At 38.3% G+C, this 24,756-nt stretch overlaps 5 protein-coding genes across 6 annotated transcripts; 1 reads left to right on the top strand and 4 right to left on the bottom strand.

Moving 5' to 3' along the window:
• Window positions 1–679: 679 nt before the first annotated feature.
• On the top strand, window positions 680–1,388 carry LOC103936524 (pleckstrin homology domain-containing protein 1). The gene has a single exon (XM_009346377.3). It carries the CDS (start codon window positions 764–766, stop codon window positions 1,193–1,195), a length of 432 nt encoding a protein of 143 aa, XP_009344652.3. The 5' UTR covers window positions 680–763; the 3' UTR covers window positions 1,196–1,388.
• Window positions 1,389–2,364: 976 nt separating this feature from the next.
• On the bottom strand, window positions 2,365–6,178 carry LOC103936533 (anthranilate synthase alpha subunit 1, chloroplastic). The gene is made up of 11 exons (XM_009346387.3): window positions 5,947–6,178; window positions 5,433–5,605; window positions 5,132–5,327; window positions 4,703–4,854; window positions 4,362–4,477; window positions 4,049–4,295; window positions 3,589–3,645; window positions 3,301–3,453; window positions 3,100–3,180; window positions 2,879–2,965; window positions 2,365–2,798 (listed from the first exon to the last, which is right to left on the bottom strand). The coding sequence occupies exons 1-11, from the start codon at window positions 6,092–6,094 to the stop codon at window positions 2,475–2,477; spliced, it is 1,734 nt and encodes a 577-aa protein (XP_009344662.2). The 5' UTR covers window positions 6,095–6,178; the 3' UTR covers window positions 2,365–2,474.
• Window positions 6,179–10,692: 4,514 nt separating this feature from the next.
• Window positions 10,693–14,191, bottom strand: LOC103936513 (probable zinc metalloprotease EGY2, chloroplastic). Its single transcript, XM_009346367.3, has 12 exons — window positions 13,869–14,191; window positions 13,716–13,788; window positions 13,506–13,625; window positions 13,169–13,219; window positions 12,969–13,076; window positions 12,592–12,666; window positions 12,408–12,513; window positions 12,194–12,287; window positions 11,961–12,114; window positions 11,408–11,615; window positions 11,166–11,326; window positions 10,693–11,080 (listed from the first exon to the last, which is right to left on the bottom strand). The coding sequence occupies exons 1-12, from the start codon at window positions 14,021–14,023 to the stop codon at window positions 10,832–10,834; spliced, it is 1,554 nt and encodes a 517-aa protein (XP_009344642.2). The 5' UTR covers window positions 14,024–14,191; the 3' UTR covers window positions 10,693–10,831.
• Window positions 14,192–15,284: 1,093 nt separating this feature from the next.
• Window positions 15,285–18,310, bottom strand: LOC103936508. The gene is made up of 5 exons (XM_009346355.3): window positions 18,105–18,310; window positions 17,911–18,003; window positions 17,685–17,804; window positions 15,914–16,304; window positions 15,285–15,825 (listed from the first exon to the last, which is right to left on the bottom strand). Exons 1-5 carry the CDS (start codon window positions 18,129–18,131, stop codon window positions 15,626–15,628), a joined length of 831 nt encoding a protein of 276 aa, XP_009344630.2. The 5' UTR covers window positions 18,132–18,310; the 3' UTR covers window positions 15,285–15,625.
• A 1,792-nt stretch (window positions 18,311–20,102) lies between these two features.
• LOC103936499 (auxin transporter-like protein 1) lies at window positions 20,103–24,326 on the bottom strand. 2 transcript variants are annotated; one of them, XM_009346343.3, is made up of 9 exons: window positions 24,103–24,326; window positions 23,114–23,297; window positions 22,816–23,001; window positions 22,601–22,713; window positions 22,025–22,208; window positions 21,826–21,923; window positions 21,105–21,312; window positions 20,646–20,903; window positions 20,103–20,454 (listed from the first exon to the last, which is right to left on the bottom strand). In XM_009346343.3, the coding sequence occupies exons 2-9, from the start codon at window positions 23,276–23,278 to the stop codon at window positions 20,239–20,241; spliced, it is 1,428 nt and encodes a 475-aa protein (XP_009344618.1). In that variant the 5' UTR covers window positions 23,279–23,297; window positions 24,103–24,326; the 3' UTR covers window positions 20,103–20,238. The 2 variants fall into 2 exon arrangements, with proteins under 2 accessions (XP_009344618.1, XP_048446808.1); XM_048590851.1 differs by lacking the exon at window positions 24,103–24,326 and adding an exon at window positions 23,408–24,056.
• Between the last annotated feature and the right edge of the window lie 430 nt (window positions 24,327–24,756).

Raw genomic sequence — 24,756 nt, 5'->3', positions numbered from 1 at the left:
TTGAGAATCAGATAAATACCTGAGTGTTCAATTTTGTGAAATTATTCCTACTATTAGCATCTTTCTCATCACGTGACGAGAGATATACTAATATGCGTTACACATAAAAAGCCAATAAAATAATGTGAGCTGTATCTCATCACACATAAATACATGGACAGGTGGAGGTGGAGTAGCAAAAAGGAAGCCATATTCTATTTTTCTTCTTCTTTTCTTAATCACCAAGGAATACATGATACTTTTATAGGTGTTACATCATATGCATGGAAACATATTCAAGATTAGGACAAAGCTTACAGTTACCCTCTCCTTTTTTTGGGAGATATTTTTTGTGTGCCGACCGAGGAAACCCAATATATAAAATATCATAATACAAATAATTAAATATTTTAACTGTTTATATTATGATACTTAGTGTATCGAATTAAGTTTTTAAATTATTTTTTTAGCATATAAACTTAATTATCATTAATTAATGGTACAATCTTACACCTAATAACCTAACAGTCCAATGTCATCATCAACTTATTCACCAACTTATATTTTCCTAATTACCAAATTTCACAATATTTCCCCAAAAAATAAAATATGAATAGAAAAAAAAATCAATTAAAAATGAGAAAATATCCTAAATCATTGCCGTGTAACAGATAGATTTTTATTTATATATTTATTATTAACCTTTCCTTCCGTTACGCGTTCTGCAAGAGACGAGATTCAGTTGAACGCTCTGGAAAAAAACCCGAATTCGACCCGAACTCCGATGGCGAGCCTATGGCGGGCCGCGATGGGCCAGACGGTGCAACCCAATGACTACGACGGCATCGAGTTCTGGTCAAACCCCGAACGCACCGGTTGGTTGACTAAACAAGGCGAGTACATAAAGACGTGGCGTCGCCGGTGGTTCGTCCTCAAGCAAGGCAAGCTTTTCTGGTTCATGGACTCCGCCGTCAACCGCGGCTCCAGACCACGTGGCGTGATCCCGGTGGCGTCTTGCCTCACAGTGAAGGGAGCCGAAGACGTCCTCAACAAGCAGTACGCGTTCGAGCTGTCGACGCGCTCGGAGACGATGTACTTCATCGCCGACTCGGAGAAGGAGAAGGAGGACTGGATCAACTCGATCGGACGGTCCATAGTGCAGCATTCGAGGTCCGTCACCGACTCCGAGGTCGTCGATTACGATAGCAAGAAGTGAGAGGGTGGAGTGGAGGGGGCAATTTGGTCATATAATTACTACTGTAGGTGAGTGGTGGTGGAGCTCCGCTCCTTGTATTTTTGCTCGTGCATAAATATTCAGTGACACTTTTCTGTTTTTCTTCTGTAAATGTATTCAGATCGTATTGTGTTTTCGAATTCGCAGCAATTTAAAGTTTCTCTTTGTTTGGTAACGATTAGATTTCGACTGAAATTGAATTGCTTTCCGTTTTTGGATTTTGGGTTTTTTGTCTAGTTGTTAAATTAAGATGCTTTATTGCTAGGGTTTGTCGGAATTTTATGATTTAGTTGAATTGAGTGTTTAAAGTGGTTGAAGTGGGGGTAAATTTGATCTGATTTGAGTTGATTAATGTCAATTGGGGTTCTTTTTACTGTTGTTACAAGTCGATTTGGGATCGGAGTTCCTGGGCTGCCACGGTGGTGGCATGGCAGTGCGTGATTGGCTTTGGATAGTAAACTCTCGTGCACCGGGATCACGAAGCCAATCACGCCACTTGGCCTGGAGCCGCGGGTGACGGCGGAGTCCTTGAACCAGAAAAGCTTGCCTTGATTGAGCACGAACCACCGGCAACACCACAACTTTATGTACTCGCTTTGTTTGGTGAATCAACTGGTGCGGTCGGGGTTTGACCAGAACTCGATGCCGTCGTGGTCGTTGGGCTGCTCCGTTTGGCCCATCGCGGCCAGTGCATGATTGGCTTCGTGATCCCGGTGCACGAGAGTTGTTTTCGGAGTGAGTTTCAGGCCCCTTGGAGTCTGTAATTGTGTAGAATGATTGTTGAACTAGTTTTAGGTCTCTAAGAGAAGTCAGGTTTCTGCATTTCTGCTGAGAAACATTCTGATGTTGTCTTCCCCAAAGTTTGATTGGTTTCTACTTACAAGTTATAGGGTAAGGAGGGAACCTACTGCTCAAGTGGTCGATTACTCTGCCGCCCGGATTTAAGACAGAAAGATTGGCTATGAAGTTGAAAAATTGAATCCCAAGAGAGTTTCTGGTTTTGTTTCTGCATTTTGTTTTACACTGCATTCACCATAGTTGTGAGTTATTTCTCGGCTTAGTGTTCCCAGATGTTCATCGTCATCTTGAAGGCTATCCAAGCAGATTTGGCACGAGGCTTCGATAACCAAGCTGTTTTTTACTATGGCTACTGAACTGTCTACAAAGATACATTGCAAACTGTGTGCATGGTACTTTCACTGTGGGTGCACTCGAGAGTTGAGAACTATATTACATAGACAACTGGAAGGAACACTCTCTCTCATTGCTTAACAAATGCTGCCTCCGCCAAGTCGATGGCACGAGCAAGACCGGCAGCTTTGTTCTGGCACTCTTGGTTTTCATCATCCGGGTCACTGTCAGCCACTATGCCGGCACCAGCTTGAAGATGAGCGATCCATTCCCTGCGCCGGTTGGCATCTTTGTAAGAGTACATTGTGTCAAAACGGGATCCTGTTGTAAACACCATGGTCCTCAGAGCTAGAGCAATGTCCATGTCACCTGTAAAGGAAACCCCCCCAAATCCACCGCTGTACGGGCCACGCCTTGTTACCTCCAGTTCATCAATTAACTCCATGGCCTTCACCTGAATCAGATCACAAACGACGATGAAATTGTGTTGAAGTTGAACTGCAAAAGGGAAGAAGGTAAATGCTAGCTGACAACCTTCGGTGCTCCACTAACAGTTCCGACGGGCAACGCAGCTCGCAAGGCATCCCAGCAAGTGAGATCATCACGCAGCTCTCCCGTAACCTGCAAGATGAATTGTGATGGCTTTTGTCACCGAAGATTCATTCCGTCACAAAGATTTTAAGTATTATCTCTAACTACGGAACATTTAGAAACCGTGAACTGACTCCAAACTCGATCAGACCGGAGATTCTCACCGTGGAGCTTATGTGCATTACGTGGGAATACCGTTCAACGTTCATCAATGTATCCACCTTCACAGAACCGTATTTGGAGACCTATATCAAACAAACCACATCACCAGAACAAGCTTATCTACTGAAACTCATAAGAATCATCCAGCGTGATGTGTTATGCATATTAATGTCCACACTATTTGGTAATTGTTCAAGACAAACCTTTCCGACGTCATTTCGACCCAGATCAACCAGCATGATGTGTTCTGCACATTGCTTTTCATCGTCAAGGAGCTGCTGTTCTAACTTTTTATCTTCCTCGACGGTCTTCCCTCTTCTAACAGTTCCAGCTAACGGCCGATTCACGATCTTTTTCTGTTTGTAACGTTATAATTATCATCAAGTAAAAGTAGCTAATGATCTATTAATTAAATCTAAATTTTACGCACCTATATATGAACTCAAAGAAGTTAAGGAAAAGTTAGTACAGAAACTACTGGTCATATTTACCTTCTTCAGAGTCATAAGAATTTCTGGACTTGAAGCAACCAGGATGCACCCTCGAGCCTGTGCACGCGAGAAAATATAGGATTAAGAATAAGGATACTTGAGTTAAAGTAGGAGTGACCGCAATTGAAGATAAGATGAGAGAAAATTGTTAAGATAGTCCGGAGACGTGAATAGAAAACCTACAAATTATCTATTTAGAAGATGTGATTATGAGATAGATGCCCAAGGCAAAAGAGGTAGAGGAAGACTTGGAAAAAAAATATAAAAAAAGATATAGAGTACTTAAAACTAACAGAAATTTTGACGCAAAACCGAGCATAGTGGCGTTCTATGATTCTTAAAGCCAATCCTACTTGGAAACTGCAATCCTGATCACCATAGTTTTGACCAACAAAAAAGGAACAGATATTGGCCATACCAAAAAAGGGTTAACAAAACTCCAACGAAAACACTCACAAACCTGCAAGTAAGTCAAATATGGGCTGGGATTTACAGTCCTCAAGGCTCTATAAACTTCAAACGGGTCGGCAAACGTTCGACGTTCAAATCTCTGACTTAATACAATCTGGAAAATATCCCCTGCAAGTATATGTTCTTTTGCTTGTTTAACTTTGTCCTTGTATTCCTCACTTGTCATGCTTGAATTCTTTAGCGGAGGACCGAATTGGCAAGTATGTAGATTCATCGATCCTGGAGATAGCCTTGGGCTAACAACAGACAATCAAATCAATATGCGCTGAATGGAACTTTAAGCAAGTATAAGAGTTACTCACAGGTCGACATCGTGCACTCTAGCCACTAAATCCTCCAAACGTTTCACTCCATCTGTATAAGCTTCCTCAACCGAGAAGTACCGTTCTAACCTCACCCAATGAATCACATAAACTCTCTGAGATGATAGATTAACAAAAGCTCGTAAGAACCTCAACCATAACCGAGTCAGAGGATTTTACTTCCTTTCCTTTTTGTTAAGAACAGAATGCCGGGAACCTTTCTGCATAACGCAGTCATTTGTGAAGAGAAAGCATATACTATATTTACACACCAAAGTTATAACCTAGTACATTCAAGATGATTCACAGTTTGACGTGTGAGAAGATCGAAAGAAGAGTACCTTCTCCACATGATCAAACACTATGACCTCATCATAGAGCCCTAAATGTATGTCCGGAAGATTCCTGTCATCCTTGGGGGCCTTTGAGAATGGCAGTCTTCTTTTCTCCACATACCGAACTGTATCATACGTAAAATAACCTACCCAGCCACCTGTGCAAAACGGATTATCAGAAAGTTATTTACTCAGTCTAAATTGACAACCAATGTAATTTCTGCAACGCATCCAATGTCAAATCTGCGTAAATTGTTCGCGGCAAAACGAAAACACAAACACACCAGAGAACCATGTCAGCTTGGGCATAGGAAATCTAGGAAACCAATTTGGAACTACAAGCACCATACAATCTAGCAGAAAACATCTTCGTCGCAGCGTATTTAGCAAGATATTGTCATAAAAGAACGTAACTTGGACCTTCACTTCTCTTACCACAAAACGCATCAGGAAGGTCATCAATAAGTAGAGGACTAGGACACCAACCCTCCGAGATTCTTCTGGGAATAACCATCGGATCCTCGACGAACTCCTCAGTCATGCGCCCTTCTTCATGATCCATTATCGTCACCTTATTTTCTTTTGCCACGATTTCCATCGTTGGTTGAGCTCCAACAACGCTGAAGCGCCCCTAATACAATCAATGCAACACGAAATTACGATGTACAAAACTAATAGACCCGTCAATTCAAAACCAGCAAGTATCAAAGCATATTTAGCAGAGTTTGATTGAAACCTGCAAGTTTTGCTCAACTGATTCAAACAGAAAGCTTGGAGCCTCTCGATCGTCCTCGTTAACCAAGCATCGATATGCAAGAACCGGAGTGAGCTGGTCAGAGAAAATGCATTTGTAAAGAGGAACCAAATTTCCATTCTTTGAAGCTTCCAGAAACTTGCTTGCATCAGTAACTGAAAAATTAGAAGAAAAAAATCTAAACTTAAAAAACTTAAAAGTTTATGTTCTTGATGTTAAAAGAAAATATTTGAAAATAATAACATTAATCCATATGAATTGCACGTATAAAACAAATAACATTGAATTACAAGTTCTAATCGCTAGAATTAAACCAAAATTAAGCACCAACTAACTTGAGCTTAAATCAAATAATTTGCTTAAATGAGGTGATTATATGAAAACGGGACCACAAACGATCGAATACATGAAACTCAACTGTTATACTTCTTTCCTTTTTCCCGTATTTTCTTAGCAACCAAACAGTATACATAAAGCTGAGAAAATGTTAAATTACCTAACGATTGATTCGAGAGAGCGCAGCATTTCGTTAACGGGACGCATGAAAGTGAGCTCGAGTTTCTACTCGAAATGCCGATGACCGGAACCCGAGACAGCCGGCGACTCGGCGGCACCAGGCGCTGGGAGAAGCAGAGGGCTAGCATTATCGAAAGGGAAACCGGAAATATGGACCGGCGCCGGTACTCACTCTGTGTTTCTAGCGGTGCTCTTGGGGTGTGCTCCCTGTGAAAATGGGGTGGTGGAACTATTGAAAACTGGTCAAAAGTTCCCAGAAATGTGTATGCATGTAACAGTCTCTTTGTCCTTATTTATCTTTTCTCCTTAACTGTTATTCAATTTTATTTATTTTTTTTAATATTAGAATTTTTGGTAAAACTTTAATGGTAAATCTTTTCCCTTAACGTTAGATTTTGTAGCTAAGATTTTTTGGGTGGGTAAGTAGAGCGATTAGGCCGCGTTTGTCTGGCCTTTTTAGGCAGGAATAGTAGGATTAGCTTAGTTACTGTCCTAATTCCTTATTTGGCGCGGTTAAAAGCAGTTTAATGAGATTAAGTTGGACTCACCTTCGCTAAATGTCTCACTACTATTACCATGTGAAAAGGTTGGGATTACAATTCCATGTTCATCTTCCCCATCGTTTTTCTCCTTTCAGTGAGAACCCTCTCCATCATGAACATCCACTCGATGGCGGAGGGTTGCATCGCGACCAAGCGCTGCAAGATCTTGAGCGCCTCGCCATCCTCGTCGTTTTTTAGCATCTGTTGCATAAGCGATTTTAAGGCGATGTTGAGAATGAGTCTCACATTGATGGGAAGAGAGATCTTGTATGGACTTATAAGAGGTTACTCCTTATATTGCCAATTGGTTTTATAGTGGAACCTCAACTTTCTTCATGGTATCAGAGCAGGTCCCACGTGTAAAGCTAAATGGCCACACGCGCTCCACTTCATCCAGTTGTGTTGTCCACGTGTTAGGCTTGAAAATTTGCCACACGTGAAGGAGCGTGTTGAGAATGAGTCTCACATTGATGGGAGGAGGGACCTTACATGGGCTTATAAGAGGTAACTCCCTATATTGCCAATCGGTTTTATGGTGGAATCTCAACTTTCTTCAATCGATGGCTTTTGAATTCGAACCCAGAAAGTCGGACAAGGGTGATGAGGATTGGTTGTTCTTGTCATCAGTGACCTGGATTGTTGTGGGAGTTACCTGGGAGAAGGGTGTGGTGGTGGTTACGGAAGGAGGAGGCTGTGATTTTGAGGAATTAGAGGGATTCGATCTGGGTTTCAAACGAGATCCAACATGTAGACAATCGAGTTTGGTTTTTGTCTTCATCTTCTGAGTTTTTCATCTTGATCTTCCAGTTTCGACAGGGATTCAATCTGGATTTCAAACGGGATTTGTTTTGCTGTGCATTCTAGAGCTCTCCAAGTTTTAGAGTTGGACAGAGAAAAGGAGGGAGAGGAGATGGGAGGGAGAGAGGAAGAGGTTTCTAGAAAGGAAAAAAAAAACTAATAATAAAGCGTTAAAAAGATATGGATTAAATAGTATCATATATAGTTTGTTAATTATCTTGTTTCTTAGTCCGACGCTACACTAAACGCTTCACTAAATTTGTCAAGCTTAGTCAATTCTAAGCCAATCCAGTTTAGTCTGTGAAACTAGTCCAGTCCGAAATAGTCCAATGCAACAAACTCCCCCTATATAAGCATAATGCAACATCTGAGTATTATACAGAAAAAGGAATATAATGCAATTTATAATATTCGTTGTAGAGGTAAATATCGCTCCTTGCAAAAATTTATTCAAAACTTTATAATTTTGGTCACATGTAAAATGTGTTTACAATGACACACACATACATTTGTAAGTAATAGGTCTTAAGTTCGATTCTCGACAAATGCAAATTTGAACTACATTATTGCTAGCCCATTGTAAGGCTTAGCCCACTCCCCCACTTCCTTAGTGTAGATAATATCGTTTGTTAAAAAAAATAAAAAAATAAAAAGAAACATTTTGTAATAGATTGTGCATTAAGTGCCAAGTGAGATTCATATTCCTTGGGTATCCAAGTCACTTCCAAATATTGTAGGAAGATATTTGCTAGGACATGGAAGAATCTTACCTAAGAAAATACTAAATAGGAGAAACCTTACCAAAGCAAACACAAATAATACTCTTATCATATTTTTCATACCATATTTGTATCTTTTTTTAATAGAGACGAGATCCACATGTGTTGATGGGTCATATTTCTATTAAAAAAGTGAACAAATACGGTATAAAAAAATATAATAAATATAACATTACTCGGAATAGTTTCTACAATTGCGTCATAACACTCAATTTTTTTTTTTTTTACTAAAAAAAGTAATAAGCTTAAATCGCACGGACGATGGTTTAATAAAAGCATTAAAAAAAAATTCACTCTATTTGGAATCTTGAGTAATATCAGCCAAAAGAACAGTGTTGAAATATAATCACTGAAATTGCCCTTGTCATATCTTTTATAGATTTGATTTTTGCCCTCTTTTTTTTTTTTTTTTTTTTTTTGGTCTTGCATTTTTTTTCTTTTGTTTTCAAATGTAAAAGTGAGTAAATTAAAAAAACGAATCAAGAGATAAATACAAAAGTGGAAGGGTAGAAGAATGTAAAAATCAATCTTCTCTTTTGTTTTATCATATTTATTGCTTTGTTTTGTAAAAGCAATCTTTATGAAGCAATTTATAATGTGAATTGTTCCAATTTTAAGTATAGAGTTCTAAGAGCTTGCAACGAATCATTTTTGAGAAAGAATTCAATCTCATTATGATGTGGATGTTGACTATTAGATTATTACTTAAACGTTAATTACGTGTTTATTGTTTATTAATAACACATTATTTAATTTAAAATTTCATTTTAAAATTTTAATCTAATCGTTTCAGAATTGACCTTGATTTGTTTGTGGTCCCGTAGTATCGGCGTCATTCAGCACAATCAATGAGAGTTTGGTAGTCAAGTGAAACGTTACGAGTGTTCACCCAAAACAAAAAACTTTACGAGTTTCAGTGCCGACATCCAAAAAAGTGGAAACGTTTTTCAAGCTCTTGAATGGCATGTTTTTTTATTTTGGTTCGTGCAAAACAGTCCGCGCCCGAAATACCATCCACACATTGGCACTGACAATTTGACGATCACTTTACCAGAATTTAGGCAGCGGTTTTTCAAGTACGATTGCAGTTTTTTTTTTTTCTTGATATTCGCGGGTTGCGAATAGATCTCTTTGGAAGCGCAACTTGCACATGAAACAAGTTCGTACGGACGATGGTTTAATAAAAGCATAAAAAAATTTACTCTATTTGGAATCTTGAGTATATCAGCCAAAAGAACAATCTTGAAATATAATCACTCAAATTGTAGATTTGATATTCGCACTCTTTTTTTTATCTCTTGCATTTTTCTCTTTTGTTTTCAATCATAAAATTGAGTAAATTAAAAAAAACGAATCAAGAGATAAATACAAAAGTGGAAGGGTAGAAGAATGCAAAACTCAATCTTCTCTTTTGTTTTAGAGAGTTGTTATTGGCACTTCAAAAATATCATTCTACACTCCAAACTTTCTATATTTGGAAAGAAAAATACACTTATGAGGAGTGTAGAATTAGATTTTTGGAGTGCCAATAACACTTCCCTTGTTTTATCATATTTATTGATTTGTTTTGTAAAAGCAATCTTTATGAAGTAATTTATAATGTGAATTGTGCCAATTTTAAGTATAGAATTCTAAGAGCTTGCAACGAATCATTTCTGAGAAATAATTCAGTCTCATTATGATGTGGATGTTGACGATTAGATTATTACTTAAATATTGATTACGTGTTTATTCTTTATTAGTGATATATTATTTAATTTTAAAATTCATTTTAAAAATCTCTTTAACATTATCATTTCAGAATTGACGTACATTTGCTTGTGGTCCCGTAGTATCGGCGTCATTCAGCACAATTTACGAGACAAGTGAAACTATACGAGTGTTCACCCAAAAAAAATTACAACTTTACGAGTTTAAGTGCCAACATCCAAAAAAGTGGAAACATTTTTCAATCTCTTGAATGGCATGTTTTTGTTATTTTGTTTCATGCAAAACAGTGCACACCAGAAATACCATCCACACATTGGCACTGACAATTTGACGATCACATTACCAGAATTTAGGCAGCAGTTTTTCAAGTACGATTGCAGTTTTTTTTTTCTTGATATTCGCGGGTTGCGAATAGAGATCTCATTGGAAGCGCAACTTGCATATGAAACAAGTTCGTAGCGGTGAAGTCAAAATTTTAAATTAGGATGAATCTAATTGTTTTGTTTGAAATGTTTTCTTGATCTTATAAAAATTATTGTGTCTTGTGATGAGCAACCGATTAACATTAGTTGACTCTAATATAATGTCGTCCTCATCGTTCTCTTCCTTACACATAAACCTCATACCTCTCTGACTTCTTCCTCTCTCCCACCGAAGTCCTCCTCATAACTCACAAGTAAAGATTGCCTGAATTCTATAAGAGCCACCAACCTCAAATTAAACCTAATGAAAAAAATTAAAGCAGAAATGTCTAATTAATAGAAACATATAGGCTGATTGTTCTTTTCTCCACACAAGTCATATTGAACCCGAATACCAGATGACTGTAAATTCGTTCTATACTAATCCTCCCTCTTTGATTATCCAATGTTGATCATACATCATAAATAAAAGAACTAAAAAATAACTTCATTTTTATTAATAGAAATATGCCGGCAGATTGTTATTCATATATGGTGAACAATCCATGCTATTGAACGACGACGTATGTATCGACTAGTATCTGATTCCAGTATGTATGCATGAGCCGCTTCCCTTAGAAACTTGTCATGATTTCGTCTACGAAGGGAAAGGGGTATGGTAAGCATACCAGCAATCCCAAGAACAAAACTAATACGCCGAGGCCAACGTACTTGTCGTCAGGATCTGTGATCTCCTCGTAGAGTGGAGCAATCGGCCCTCTCTGTAAGATGAATATCAAAACTACCCAATAAAATGCAACGTCACTGACCAGGGATGATAATCCGAGCAGCGCGATTGAAGCACCCGTGATGCGAGTTGCAGCCTGTTGTATGGAAAACGATTGATCAGTACAGATTTCCGACCTTCAAGCTGCCGGTTTAAGTCATGACGAACTTCGAATTGCATACCTTTCTTCCCCAAATGGCAAACGAAATTCTGCCCCCGTCAAGCTCTCCAGCCGGAATGCTGTTAATAGCGTTGATAACGAGTCCAGCCCACGCCCATAACAAGAGAGGGTTAAGAGATATGGGAGTGCCTTCCTTTAGCGCGTCACCGACAAGAAGCTTTGCTGTAAAAGAAATGAATGTTACAGTCAACATATGCACACAAAGTTTAAGCATGAACTACATTTCTAAGGTGAAGTGCTTACCAGTACCCCCAATAAGAAAAGACTCGTGAAATACAGAAGCGTCGACAACAACACCAATGCCATCGCTAGGTGGTAAGAAGAATCCTAAAAGCAGCAGGACAAATCCCAAGGAAAATCCAGCCAAGGGTCCTGCCGCCGCAACTTTCAGAAGATTTTCACGCTTGGGTACAATATTCACAATTCTTGTAATTGTACCGAAAGAGCCTATCTGCCAGCAAACAGTTCATCACAATTTGTCTGTGTTTTAGCAGAAGAAAATCAAACTAAACCAGTATGCACACGTAGAAGCAAGAATGCCTGCCTCATGAGAAGCAAGATATAAGTTAGATTATAATGTCTGTACTTCTCCTACCAGTTCTTTCAACTCGTGACAAGATCGTAAAAAAACTAGTGACAAATAAAATTCACAACAACCAGCCTATATGGAAAGTAAAGGTACTGGTGTGCAGATATACACAGATAATTACTTAGTATATGGAAACGCAGATTTATTCATGTCCAGTCGTCTTATAAAAATAGGGGGTTGGGGGCACTTTCTTCATATGAAATTCACCTGCCAACTGGGGATAAAGTATGGCACTCCAAGCACAACTCCAGTGCTATTTGCAACTAAAACATGGCCGAGTTCATGCACGCCCAAAACAGCTGCAGTCACAAGGGCTCCAGGTAAACCATTCTTCAACAGCTCAGGATTATCAAAAGCTGACCTGGGACATATTATCATGAGTGTGCATTACTATCTATCTATTTAATATAATGAATATACAGCAAAAGCAAATTACATACAGTAAATTGGACTGCAATTCAGGAACATTTCGAAGAAGTAGGGTAAACAATGTGACCAATCCAAAAGCACCAGCTGCAAACCACTCTGGGACGGCTGCAAGATTGACACCAAATCCATCATCGGAACAAATCATAAGCTTTAGAGATTGATTTCTGCCTACAACTTCCACAGAAATCCCGTAACAGGGCAGGAGCTAATTAGCTAAAGAATCACCAGTTGACTCTGGCTGTAATATCCTTTGTGGAACTACAACTGCCACCGGTTGATCATCCTCAGGATTGACTAGGAGGAAAAGCTTATATTCATCCCCAAACTTTTCCTACAAACAGATTGTGCAGATGTTAATAGGGAATCAATCATATGTTTATACTGTGAAATGAAGTATAGAAATAGATACCTGCAGTCTCTTTGATATCTTTTCGTAACTTTTAGCTGGCACTCCTCGCAGGTTTCCTTTAAACAATACTCCACTCTGGCAGAGGTAACACAAAATCAGAGACTTTCAACCAGGCAGGCTAGAAAGCATATCTTACCATTCCAATGGTTTGATACTATCAGTATTTTCTCAATTACTCTTTGAAGGATAGTTTTAAGTCCACAAATAAGCGTGCATAAATTCATACGCTCCATTGGAATATTGAAAGGAACTTTACCCAATACCCAACAACTGAGGTTATACACTCATTGCCATTCCCTATGTTTTCTTCACTTCTTTCCAGTGAAGAAATTGACAAAGACATAAAAAGTAAAATGAAATGCAATCAGTCAATTCACCTCATATGGATCCTGGCCTGTCACGAAAAAGGTATCAAAGCCGAAAACTTGGTTCTTCAGAATATCGACTGTTTCCTTTGGAATCCGCATGGATTCACCCAGTTGTGGCTGTTCAAGAAATTATTAAGAAGAGGGTGTTAAAAAGAAGAGAAGATATAAAAAAAAGGTGTCTTAGAAACATCAAAGAACTTCATAATCACCTTCACACCTGGAAGAGGCGATCCACTTGAAACTTCTACATTTTCAGCCTCCTGTCATAAACACAACCTTAGCACAATAAGTGTCAACAGAGCTATTTTGCAATACCCCTGTTAGGGGATTTGATATCTAATGGAAAAGTTGCCCAAATATAACGTTCGTGACGGAATTTCATACTGAACTCCACGGGACAATATTTTCATGTATAACTAGTGAATGGTTATTCATACTACTACCTCCATCATGAGAAACAACAAAGAAAACAATTTGTATTACTAAGTACATCACAAAAGTCCGAAATGTAAGGGAAAATAAATTTTTTCAATTGACTGACATTACCTGGACCCCAAATTGAGCCTTAGTTTCGGCATCATTGTTTGCTTGGTCTGCAACTACCGGCTGCGAATCGTGATGGACGGCAGCATCACAATCTCCCCCTTCATTTCCATGTCCTTTTTCCTACCATGTCGAAATGAATAAGAATTGAGAAAAAAAAATGTACAGAAATTAACATCAAAATTTAACGAAATTAAAAACTTGAAATTGCACCTCATCGTTATTGCTATCCGGTTCGGTCTCCGTCTCACTCACTCTACAAACAACCTCTCGCTTCCTCAAAATTCTAAATTAACCACCACAATCAAACTCCAAACAACAACAAAAAGAACAATAATAATTTGGTGAGAGTTTAGAAAACCTTACCTTGAAACCTGGAGCTTCAAGCTGCTTCTGTGACGGTGCCGTTTCCTCCATGAACCAGTTTCGGAAGCGAAGTAAGGCTGAAAACGAAGATCGCAGCAAGAGCTGCACTGCGATAAGGGAACAAAATTCCCTCGAAAAGTTACCGAGAAGTTCATTTTAACTGGTAGGTAGTCGGCGAGAGAGGTTCTAATTCAGATGAAACCCCAGCGCCATTGAAGGTCGAGAGAAGCTTTTTGTGTGAAAGTTTGAAGCTTTCGAAGTCTCAGCGAGGTGAGAGTGAGTCTTATCCTTTTAGAGAGAAGCCCCACGCAGATAGGGAATATCTGTTTTCAGGTTCGTTTGGGTTAAATACGCGCGTAATTTGATATTTTTTATTATTTTTTGTTTCATTGTTGAAGTGTGAACCCTGGATTAATTACGATGAGACAATGTATCCACTCTTTCATAGGATTCAGTAATATAATTGTCCTCTAGGTTAGGACAATCTGTCTATTTAATCAGAGATTTTTCAGTGTGACGGAAATGCAGTTTGATACAGAAAGTGTAACAATAAAATTGGTTTGAACATAAAAAATAAAAATAAAACTTTTAACCAATTATATGATGACACTTGATGTATCGAACCGTATTCCTGACATACTGAAAAACTTCTCCCATTCCACCTCTATTTCAAGTTTGAATTGTTTAAAAGGAATTATTATTAACATTCCAAAAATCTTATTCTACACTCCAAACTTGCTATATTAGGAAAGAAAAATATAATTGTGAAACATGTAGGAGTGCCAATAACACTTCCCTTGTTTAAATTATGGATATGTTTGAAAGTTCTTTAAAAATAGGGGTGTGCTATCCACACACCTTATTTTACTTCTCACACATCCTTAGTTAATTTCTGTCCGTTGATCTTTTTCAATTCATCCGATCCGACAACCAAAAATTAGAAGGGTGTGTGAGAAGTAATAAATGATGTGTGGATATCACATCCCTAAAAATAACCAAAAGTACTTTTAGATTATCAAAAACGTTTCTAATAATTTTAGTAGAAAAATATCCCCGGCTTAATATGCTTAACCAACATTCTTAAATCTTAATTACATGAATTACAAGTCCTTGTAGTCTCATCATTATGAAACCATTTTAATAAGGGAATTTTAACGAAAAGTCCACGGTACTGTTCACTTTAACGAAAAATCACATTTTTACACTAAAAAATCAATCCTAGTACTATTCACTTTACCCTTTATTTTGTCAATCTTGTTAAAACTCAAAGTTTTCAAACCCTTTTCATTATTTTTTTTTTTAATAATTATTTTCAAATTTAAGGTTTTTTAAAATTATTATTCCTAGGAATAGAGAGAGTTTCGAACCGAAAGTAAAAACAACACCCAATCTCCATAATCCTCTTCAAAATCAAAGTAAAGCAAAAAGGCTGACTTTTAAGATGAAAAATCACCTGTCAGATTAGATTACTCGCATTAAAGAACCAACGAACTAAGGCCACCCACAAGCTTTAGTTCCAATGGCTTCCAATGGCTTTTAAACACAAAATTTGGTTCCAATGGCTTCCAAAATGTACATTTCTCATGTCTGTAGTTGCACTGGTTTGCACAAAACGTCGACACGATACGTACGACAGCCATAAAACAGATTTGAATGATCATACTATCAGTTTGTCGCCGAAAGGTTCGAAACCTGTGGTTTTCTATACAGCACTCCTATTTCTACATACTACAAGCATGACATGATTGGCAAGAGCTTCACATATCTTCAGGTCCCATGTCCCATCTCGACTTCCGCTTTTTCTTCTTATCTGGCCTAATAAGCAATTTGACCAACTCTGACAATGGAGACGACGCCACTTCCACAGGATATTCCTCATCATCGCTGCAAACCCAGCCGTAGTAAGGTCTAGGCCTCCGGGGTGGGCAACTGTCTACTTGGAGGCCATCCTTGGCATCTGCAAGACAAGTGAACATTTATAATGGTAGTGATGAATGGAAACTGTACATGACTAGATTTTTACGAGTAATTAGAAGATAAGCTACCTGGCATTTTAATCATTGATGCCGGGATAGGTCCATTAGTATGTGATGCAGAGTCACAAGGATCCTCAGTCAGCAATGTGCTGTTGACAGCCTCTGAGCAGGTAGATAAAATGGCAGTCCTTGCAGTTCCGGCCACTGATCCAGCATCTTGCGGAGCATTATCACAAGTAGATAGAATGGCAGTGTTTGAGGGCACAGCAGCTAATGCATCATCTAGAGGTGCAGCATCGTCTAGCGGAGAAGCATCTTCTAGTAAAGCAACATCTTCTAGCGGAGCAGCATCATCTTGCATAGCAACATCTTCTTGCATACCAGCGCCTTCTTGCATAGCAGTGTCTTCTTGCATAGCAGCGTCGTCTTGTGGAGCATTATTGTCTTGTGAAGTAGCATCCTTTTAAAGTGAAAAAGAAAATAATGTATGCTCAATACTACCAACAGTAATTAACATAAATGAAAGGTCCGGACTAGAATTATGAGTAATTTTGTACAATTGAGTGACGAAGGTCAAGGTGAGAACCAACATCACAGATGTACGCAATGCAGTTCTATCACACAGAAATGAAGGGCAATTTAATGTACAATCCTACTTTAGAGAAGTTGGAATAGCAGGATATTGTGAGGCCTACTAGCGAGCCAATCTTAGACATGATAACAGCTACTAGGAACACAATGCAGCACACTGCAAACCAATGACGTTAGCTTTCTTTTCGCAACAAAAATTAGCAATCTCACATTTTCATGATTTTATAATCAATTATTCACAAACATAATCAAGCACCATGGAAATTTAGCCAACAACACTCTTCAGGTTACCATGACCCTAGACAGACCCAACAAGCTGCACCTTCTGGTACTACACAGATCCACTGTCATAGTGTCATCCATGTGACACAGTTGGACATACTGCTCTGGATTACCCACACCGAGCCAAGTTCTCTTATCAAGGCAAGGAACCTTCTCCATCACCGACTTTCATGGCTGCAGCCTATGGTCATCAGTTTCCATAGTTATTTTTGTCTCACCGACAGGGGAGCAACAAACCATATCACAGCTAATTGGCTAGCACCTGTCATGGCCAATATCCAATTAAAACAGGTAATAGTTCTTGTCACTCTATTAGACATATTGGCTCTTTCACTTTAACTGCCAAAAGCCAAACCTTTAACTTGTCTAATATACTTCCTGACATCACCGCATATTTTCTCTTTGTAAATCAGTTTTGTCAAGATAACCATTGCCGCTTTATCTCTGATGCTCATTCTTTCCAAGCCATCTACTATCCCCTTTGCTGTAATTCACAGTGATGCATGGTCATCGGTGTTATGTGCCTTTTGTGGATAACAGTACCTGGTTGTTCCCATGAGATAAAACTGATGCATTGTCAGCTTACGTGAATAATTCATTTTCTTCCTCAACTCAAGTGTTTCACCTTGATGGCAGTGGAGAGTTTGTTACTCATGCTTACAGCAATTTCTCTCTTCCCATGATATTTTACGCCACATATCTTCCCCTCATACACCACTCTCTGCAGATTCTCTCCCTTCTAAATTTGGGTTTTATGCATGTGCCACTGAAACTTCTCTCATTACTGGACTGATAATACCCCGACTTAGAATCAAACATGCATTGTTCTTACGCTAAACTAACAAAAAGGATACAGATTTTCCGGGCATCACACAACATAATTACAAAGGGCCAGAGAGAATTAGAGCACAATGTACCAAAAAGGGAAGCAAGTTCAGCACACAAAAACAAGAAGCAATCAACTTACCCTTTTTTCAGCAGCCTCTTGGGCTTCTACTTTCTCAAGAAGTTGCTCAACCAATAGCGTATAAGAACCCTCTTCGATAAATCGCCATGGATTCTCTGTCCTATTATCTCCCTTATAAACCTGAAAGCAAAACCCTTTTCACATTTCAAACAAAACCCAAACCCTAATGCGATTTCCTCTCTGAAAATACTGAAAACACAATCAGAAGACTAAAAATTAAACCCACCTTCAGTAGGTCATTCACCGTAGCACGAACGAGTTTCTCGTCAAAACCCATTTCACGCGTCGCATCAATGGCTGCATCCATACGAGTGTCCTTCTGCAAATACCAAGTGAAAGTGCAAAAATGACAGAAAATACGCGCGAGAAAGTGCGGGAAAAGGCGAGAAAGTGTTGAGAAAATGAAAGAAAAGGCCGAACCTTTCTGCCTCGTGCTCGTGGAGCCATCGTTGGAGCTCCGTCGTGCCACAATCTGAAGGCCCAAATCTGCTGCTGTGTTGATTTTACTCGAAATGGTTAAAAAAGGAAGGAACTTGAGGAGGTGTGAGCTGGGTGAGTGTTTGGAATTTGAAAATTGCAGGTGGAACCGTGGAAGGTTGGTTGTCACACGCAGTTTGTAAGTTTAAGAGCTTTTAGGGGTGTTTGTCTTTAATATTTTCACAACTTGGGCCAGACTTGTTTTGTGTTGGGCTTTTACTTGAGTTTTCCCTTTTCTCAACAAAAAAATAAAAAAAATGACCACTCTAAACAACAGATAAATTATTGTGTTACAACAATTCGATTGCCTGTGTAAAACGTCAATAATTATTTTTTATTTGACCAACCATTTGTGTCTGATGATCTAAATTTGCATCCGGACTAAAGAATTTCTCCTATGAGCAAATGCTTCAAGTGGTTTCTTTTTTAATTTTATGATCCCGAGCGCTCTCTTGTTCACAATCTATTACATTATGAGTGTATCACCCCTACTATAAACACGACTAGATAATCAGTTCAAATGGTACAAATAGTTTTAATCTAGATTGCGCCTTGGCAACTATTGGTCCATATATTGCCAGTCTTTTATTGTCCAAAAGCATGGTTTGCAATGCCACTTGATGAGAGATTTGAGATATTATCGATTAAGATTTTTTGGTATGAATCGATGTATACTACATACCAATATTTCTGATCATTGACTTTCGTACGTCATTCATTAAGTTCATGTCATACACTAGAGTATGGTGAAGATCCTTGATTACAACTATGATGTGCCAATTGCCAACAACAAAATGCAATGATGATTTTATGGATCAAAGTCAAGGGGCTTACTTGCTTTATGGAGATAATAACATGAAGGTGGAGCTTTATCAAATAGTTGATTCCATTAAAGACAAATATAGATTTAGAAAGAAGGAAAAGATGCATGAAGGATGAACTTAGAGAAAGGAAGGTAGGGATTTGTTCCAATCATAATATCATATCAAGACAACCTTATCAAGTCTTAGTTTTTGCACCTAATCACGAAGAGCAATCATCAGATACAGGCAATAGGAATTTCATCATATTCGTGACCACAATTAAATAAACTCACTAGCTCGGAGCATGATTAGGATCCAATATTTAATTAGTATAGTTTAGTTAGGTTTTCAAATGTATAAGCATCTCTAAAAGAGTTCACAAAATAAAATTTGAAGTGCCACGTATAATTTTATGTTTATTAAGATTTTAGACTCTTCAAATATTATTCTTATTATAATAATGTGACTTTATCAACTTTTTACCAAGAAATAAAATAATAAAAAAGGTCACCTAATGAAAAGTAAGAAAAAAAATACTAAGATTTGCGGTATGTAGGAGCAAAGTTGTGAATCTACAAATTTTAGTTTTTAAATTACCATATGAGTCAACAAATTTGTATGCACATTTAGAAGAATTGTTGGAGATGCTCAGAGTCTCAAGTACACAAATAAGCAGCAAAACGACATGCGTGATGAGATCAAAACCGTTCATTTATTTCCATTCGTTATTATCCTTATTATCATTACCAAAACAAATGACCGTAAAAGGATGAATTTTGTCTTTCGAATCATTTTCCAATCAAACCGCTATTTTTCCAAAGAACGTTCTTACCCCTATTTACATGAAAATACAATAGATGAATAGTCATTCGATGAAAATCATTTGAATATTTGTGAATATGTCTAAGAAAACTGAAACAAAAAAAAGAGAAAAAAAAAACCTTAAATTGAGAATTTTGTGTCAGTTAAAAGGAGTTTAATTTCAAATTGTTCATTATAATACGTTTTGGGTTTCGTGTGAACTCACATGTTAATAGTTTCGAATTTGAGTGATTTACAATAACGTTAAATTTTTAAGAAAGACCTTCTGCGGTTGCCTACAGCGTTGCTTAATCAAATAGAGCAGTTTCACATAAACTAAGAGTAACAATGACTTTGCTTTGAATCAAAAGGAAACAACACCAATTCACCATTCACATAATATTTATAGAGGCTACACAAAAGAAAGGCAAAATGCAGGACACCATGTGTATGATACAAAGTCAAAGAGAAGCTTAGTGATGTGGTGGTAGGGAGGCTGAGACTTTGGGAGGGCACTGGTAGCACTTTGCAAACAACCCAAAAGTGTCAACTTGCCTGATGAAGTTAGTCACGCTAGCCCACCCTCCGAACCCGAACCCGACTACGAGCACCCACACCACGATGAATGCGTTCACCACGTACATGCCTGTCCAGCTCGGGAGGAAGAACGGAAGCTTCTCTGCCGCATTCTGCCCACACGAAAATCACATAATTGCACTTTGATTAGTAATGCAATCTCCAATGTTGTCCGATGAAATGTGTCGTAGACATAATGTGCTAGGTTACATTGTCTACGAGGCCTCGTGCGCACGCACATGCATACACATACATATATAGCAGTATCGTGGGGAGATTAGGATTGACTCGATTGAGGCATTACCTGGCGAGCAGAGGCGGATTTGAAGGTGAGCATATGAGCTAAGGCGGGTATGATGTAGACGGTGAAGGTGACCAAAAGAGCACCAACGGCTGAATTAATGGGACCGAAGAAAGGAAATATGATGGCCAAGAACCAAATCGGTATCACCACAGGCAACCTGGCAATTGCCCTCAAACATATGCTCTTGGTGTCATGCATTCCAATTACTTTCTCCCACACAAAATACAACGGCGTACAAGCAAACCCGAATGTGATGAACTGCATATGCCAACCACATGGAAAAATACATCACCACAATTGAAATGTTTCAAGTTCGAAATCATGACTCCGAAAGTTCAAACTGAAAGCAACCATGGTAGCTCAGGCAGTACCAACTTTCAAAAAGTTACATTAGTAAAGTGCCAAAACAGCTAGGAAAAATTAATATGTACAAGTAATTGGACTCATCAGGATCATCACCTGGTGAATAAGCATCAATGTGACACCCGCATCGCGCCACTTAGTCCGGGGAAGGAGTGCCAAGGCATTCGAGTGTGTGAGGAGCTGGTCGCCAAACGCCCAGTACACAGCAGTTGCAGATGGAAGGGTTAGAGTGAACACATAAAGGGTAGCAAACAGATAGACATACTTAAACTTCTGAGGCTTCCACATTGCATGCATGATTTCCCTGCAAACAATAACATCAATTATACATAAAGTTTACTAGGCAAAAATTAATTTTTTTTTTATGATTAAGAATGTATGAGTAGTCAGTGACACCATAAAAAAACCATCACCAAGCCTTATCCTACTAAATAGGGTCTGTTGTATGAATCATAGATCAAATTATTCCATTTATATTCTCTCACTTATATGAGATTGACCATTCATCGTCACTTAGTTCCACTTTATTAGAAAACATCTTGAGTTCGAATCTCGGATGGATAATTGATAATTAAAAAACAAATATTCTTACTCATACAACATTATCATTTCCCTTTCATGATATTCACTTCTCTCACCAACCCACATTAATGGCAAGAAAAAGCTGCATAATATTGAATTCCACTGTGCAAGAAAGCCCTTTTGAAAACAGAGTAAGAAAATAAAATAAAAATAAAAATAAGAAAAGAAGAAGAAGCATCATGATTAAATCACTTAAAAAATTAAAACTTTAATAACACTTTAAAAAAAGACTCACACAGTGACGGCGTGTCCGCCGAAAGTGTAGAGAATGTTGGTGGCGCCGGTGAAATACCAAACCAGTTTATCTGGTCCTGAGTGTTTCACACCCTCAACCTGTAAAACAAGGTCAAAATCAACGGTGGAAAAAAGAACAGAGAGATAACCGAAGAGCAATCAAGGCCGTTGATCGAGTAAATAATAATTAATTTTTTTACCTGGCCATGAACGATGGCTGCAATGGTCATGTACCAGGCAGTGTAGGTGGTCATCCCAAGCCCTAAAAAGGACCATATTCTGTAGTTGTGGAAGGAAGGGATGAAGACTGTGGTGGCACAACATGCCCCAAATATGTAGGTCCACGTCCTCTTGTCCAGATGGTCATTTATGTAGTATATGTTGCTGCATAATCAAGCATTAATCAACAACACAACTAATTAATTAAGTATTAATCAAGCAAAACAAGATAGAAACGCGCACATATAGAACTTGTTACAAATTTTTAGTCAAAACTAGAACTCGATGACAATAAACAGACAATGACCCCTTTAAACTCTACTTTTAGTCCATACACTATGTCCCAAAAAAAACCATGTCTCAACTTTGTTTTATAAAATGATAAAATTGAAAAAAAAAACTTGTGTTAAAACGGAAAATCACTCAAACATAACCGGTTAAATGAGGACACTAAACAGACAATAAACCGTGTATAACCCGCATTTAGTGTTCTTCAAATTGAATTTTTGATTAGAAACTTGTAACCGGTTTTATTTGCGCAATTAAAAATGACATACCTTGCACAACCTATAAGCTGGATGACAGATCCAAAGAGGAGGAAAGTGCAGTTGAAGGCCAATCCAACGGCTTTCCAGTAAGGACCCAGCAAACCATCCAACACTTCGAACCACTGCTCAAAAAATTTCCACAGAACATAATCAGATGAAGAACTTTCTCTTCTGAACTGAAAATTATGTAAAAAAATGGTTTTTGCATTGTGAGAAATAATCACCTGGATGACGTGGTTCTTGAAGCTGACATTTTCCTTTTCTTTTCGGCTTCGATATTCGACGTAGAGAATGCTAATCAGATAAGCGGTCCAGCTCCCCATGATTCCGTAGAAGACCTGGAATATGATTCCCGAGAGCATTCCCAGTTGGGAGAAAGAGTAGGGCAGAGTCAGCAGAACCTGAGCAACCTGTTCTTGTTTGGACCGAAACAGAGCACAACAGGACGATGACAACGTTAGATTATCAGAATTTGTGTCTGAAAATGTGAATTTTGAGGTGGGATTTTGGTAAATGTTTGACCTGGTTCGATGCGCAGCTGAACCAGGCGTCGTAGACGGATCCGCCATGCCAGAGGAAGCTTCTGAGGTTAAAACCAGAGTTAGGATCTGCTGCGTGTTCTTCTTCCTCCCTGTCAACAGTCTGGTTGAAGGTTATGGCTTCCTCTGATTGCTTCTGTGCTGCCATTGCTGACGGATTAAATGATCTGAAACAATTATCATACGGATTAAACCACGAGCTTAACAACTAACCACTCCAATTACCAAAACCCAGAAGGCAAACAAGAGGAAAGTGAGATAAAAAAAGATACTCAACTCAAACAAAAAAAAAATCTGATGTTCTTTTGGGAGATGGAAATGTGTGAAGAGGAAGAGAGTTTGTTGGGGATTTATAATGGAAGCTTTTATGGGGATTTAATATAATGTGAGACTCTCTGCAGAATCGGTTACTTCCTTTAACTCCACACACTCTAGAGAGAGAAAGTATAGAGAGAGAGAGGCAGAGAGGGGAGAGGGGGAGAGAGTGATTTATCTCGTTTTGGTCTTTGAATGAATGAAAAGAAAGCAGAGAGAGGAGCATGCAATCGCAGTAGCACTTGGGTTGGCCGTTGCAGAGAGTTTTTAATTTCTGAAAACTTCCAAAGGTTGGAACTTTAAAAATAAAGATGTAGACTTTAAGGCTCGTGTCAGACGCAGCCGAATTTCACCCTCTCTCTCCCCCCGAATTTGGCACAATCTGTGGCAGCAGTCAAGATGATTAGGTGAGAAACACAAGAAAAGAAGGGGAAGAAAAGGGAAGTTTGTTTAGAGGTGGTGAGTGTTGTTTTCTGGGGATTTTGATTCCTGGGTTTTGAGAGAATAGAGAGAGATCTGACAAAAAGGAGGCACCTGAGAAGGAAAAGAGTTGCAGAAAGACCACTACTTTTACATATAAGAAAAATATAACACAATTTTATAATATATTTCAGAAGAATTTGAGAAGACAGTAGAACAAATGAACAATGTAATTACCAGAGCATGAACCCCTTTTCTTCTCAGTTTCTCTGTCTCTGTGTACTGTGTTTCTGTCAACTGTTGCAGAGAAGTTACCTTCTCTCGGTGTACCTCTCTCTCTCTCTCTCTCTCTCTCTCTCTCTCTCCCCCCTCTGTGTGTGTGAGAAATATTGAAGTAGTTTTATAATGGCAGAAATGGAGGTTGGTGGACAGATAAAACTTGGATGATTGTCTTTACTAAATCCAGCTTCAGTCTTTTGTGTCAAATTACTCCTTGTTGCACAATATTATGGCAGATTTTATTACACCACACTCCCATTTTCTTTTTCTTTATGAATCTCTAATATTGTTTTTATTGCTTGATTTTTCTTTAATTTATTCCGTACAAGTGTTAGACGAAAAAAAAGGGTAAGGAAAAAACGAGTATGAAAATCGCTTTCTCTTTCATTATGATAATTACATTATAAATATAGAAAATTGTTATTGGCACTTCAAAATTCACATTTTACACTCCAAATTTTCTATATTTAGAAAGAAAAATACACTTTTTAAGGAGTGTAAAATGAGATTTTTGAAATGCCAATAACACTTCCCTAAATATATTATAATTTGTTTTACTGTTGGGTTTGTTTAGATGGAGTATTTTTGCTCACCATCATTTAGTGTGGTGTA

The sequence above is a fragment of a genome, unplaced genomic scaffold (genome assembly GCF_019419815.1).
Source record: "Pyrus x bretschneideri cultivar Hongxiangsu unplaced genomic scaffold, Pyrus_bretschneideri_v1 Contig32, whole genome shotgun sequence".
In the NCBI taxonomy this organism is placed as follows: domain Eukaryota; kingdom Viridiplantae; phylum Streptophyta; class Magnoliopsida; order Rosales; family Rosaceae; genus Pyrus; species Pyrus x bretschneideri.
This window is presented reverse-complemented; position numbering and strand designations above follow the sequence as displayed.

Bases quoted from the DNA above. Each gene is read 5' to 3' on its own strand.
- LOC103936524 (XM_009346377.3), top strand. From the start codon at position 764: ATGGCGAGCCTATGGCGGGCCGCGATGGGCCAGACGGTGCAACCCAAT.
- LOC103936533 (XM_009346387.3), bottom strand. From the start codon at position 6,094: ATGCTAGCCCTCTGCTTCTCCCAGCGCCTGGTGCCGCCGAGTCGCCGG. The intron at 5,328-5,432 runs GTTTCAATCAAA...TGATTGTATTAG, and splicing joins CAGTTGAGCAAAACTTGCAG to GGGCGCTTCAGCGTTGTTGG. The intron at 2,966-3,099 runs GTGAGAATCTCC...TTCATCTTGCAG, and splicing joins TAATGCACATAAGCTCCACG to GTTACGGGAGAGCTGCGTGA.
- LOC103936513 (XM_009346367.3), bottom strand. From the start codon at position 14,023: ATGAACTTCTCGGTAACTTTTCGAGGGAATTTTGTTCCCTTATCGCAG. The intron at 12,514-12,591 runs GTATCTATTTCT...ATCTGTTTGTAG, and splicing joins AGATATCAAAGAGACTGCAG to GAAAAGTTTGGGGATGAATA. The intron at 12,115-12,193 runs GTATGTAATTTG...AATATGTCCCAG, and splicing joins GAATTGCAGTCCAATTTACT to GTCAGCTTTTGATAATCCTG.
- LOC103936508 (XM_009346355.3), bottom strand. From the start codon at position 18,131: ATGGCTCCACGAGCACGAGGCAGAAAG. The intron at 17,805-17,910 runs GTGGGTTTAATT...TTTTGCTTTCAG, and splicing joins CGGTGAATGACCTACTGAAG to GTTTATAAGGGAGATAATAG. The intron at 16,305-17,684 runs GTAAGTTGATTG...TCACTTTAAAAG, and splicing joins AAGAGGCTGCTGAAAAAAGG to GATGCTACTTCACAAGACAA.
- LOC103936499 (XM_009346343.3), bottom strand. From the start codon at position 23,278: ATGGCAGCACAGAAGCAATCAGAGGAAGCCATAACCTTCAACCAGACT. The intron at 21,313-21,825 runs GTGAGTCTTTTT...TATTGTTTGCAG, and splicing joins GGCGGACACGCCGTCACTGT to GGAAATCATGCATGCAATGT. The intron at 20,455-20,645 runs GTAATGCCTCAA...TCGTGTGGGCAG, and splicing joins AATCCGCCTCTGCTCGCCAG to AATGCGGCAGAGAAGCTTCC.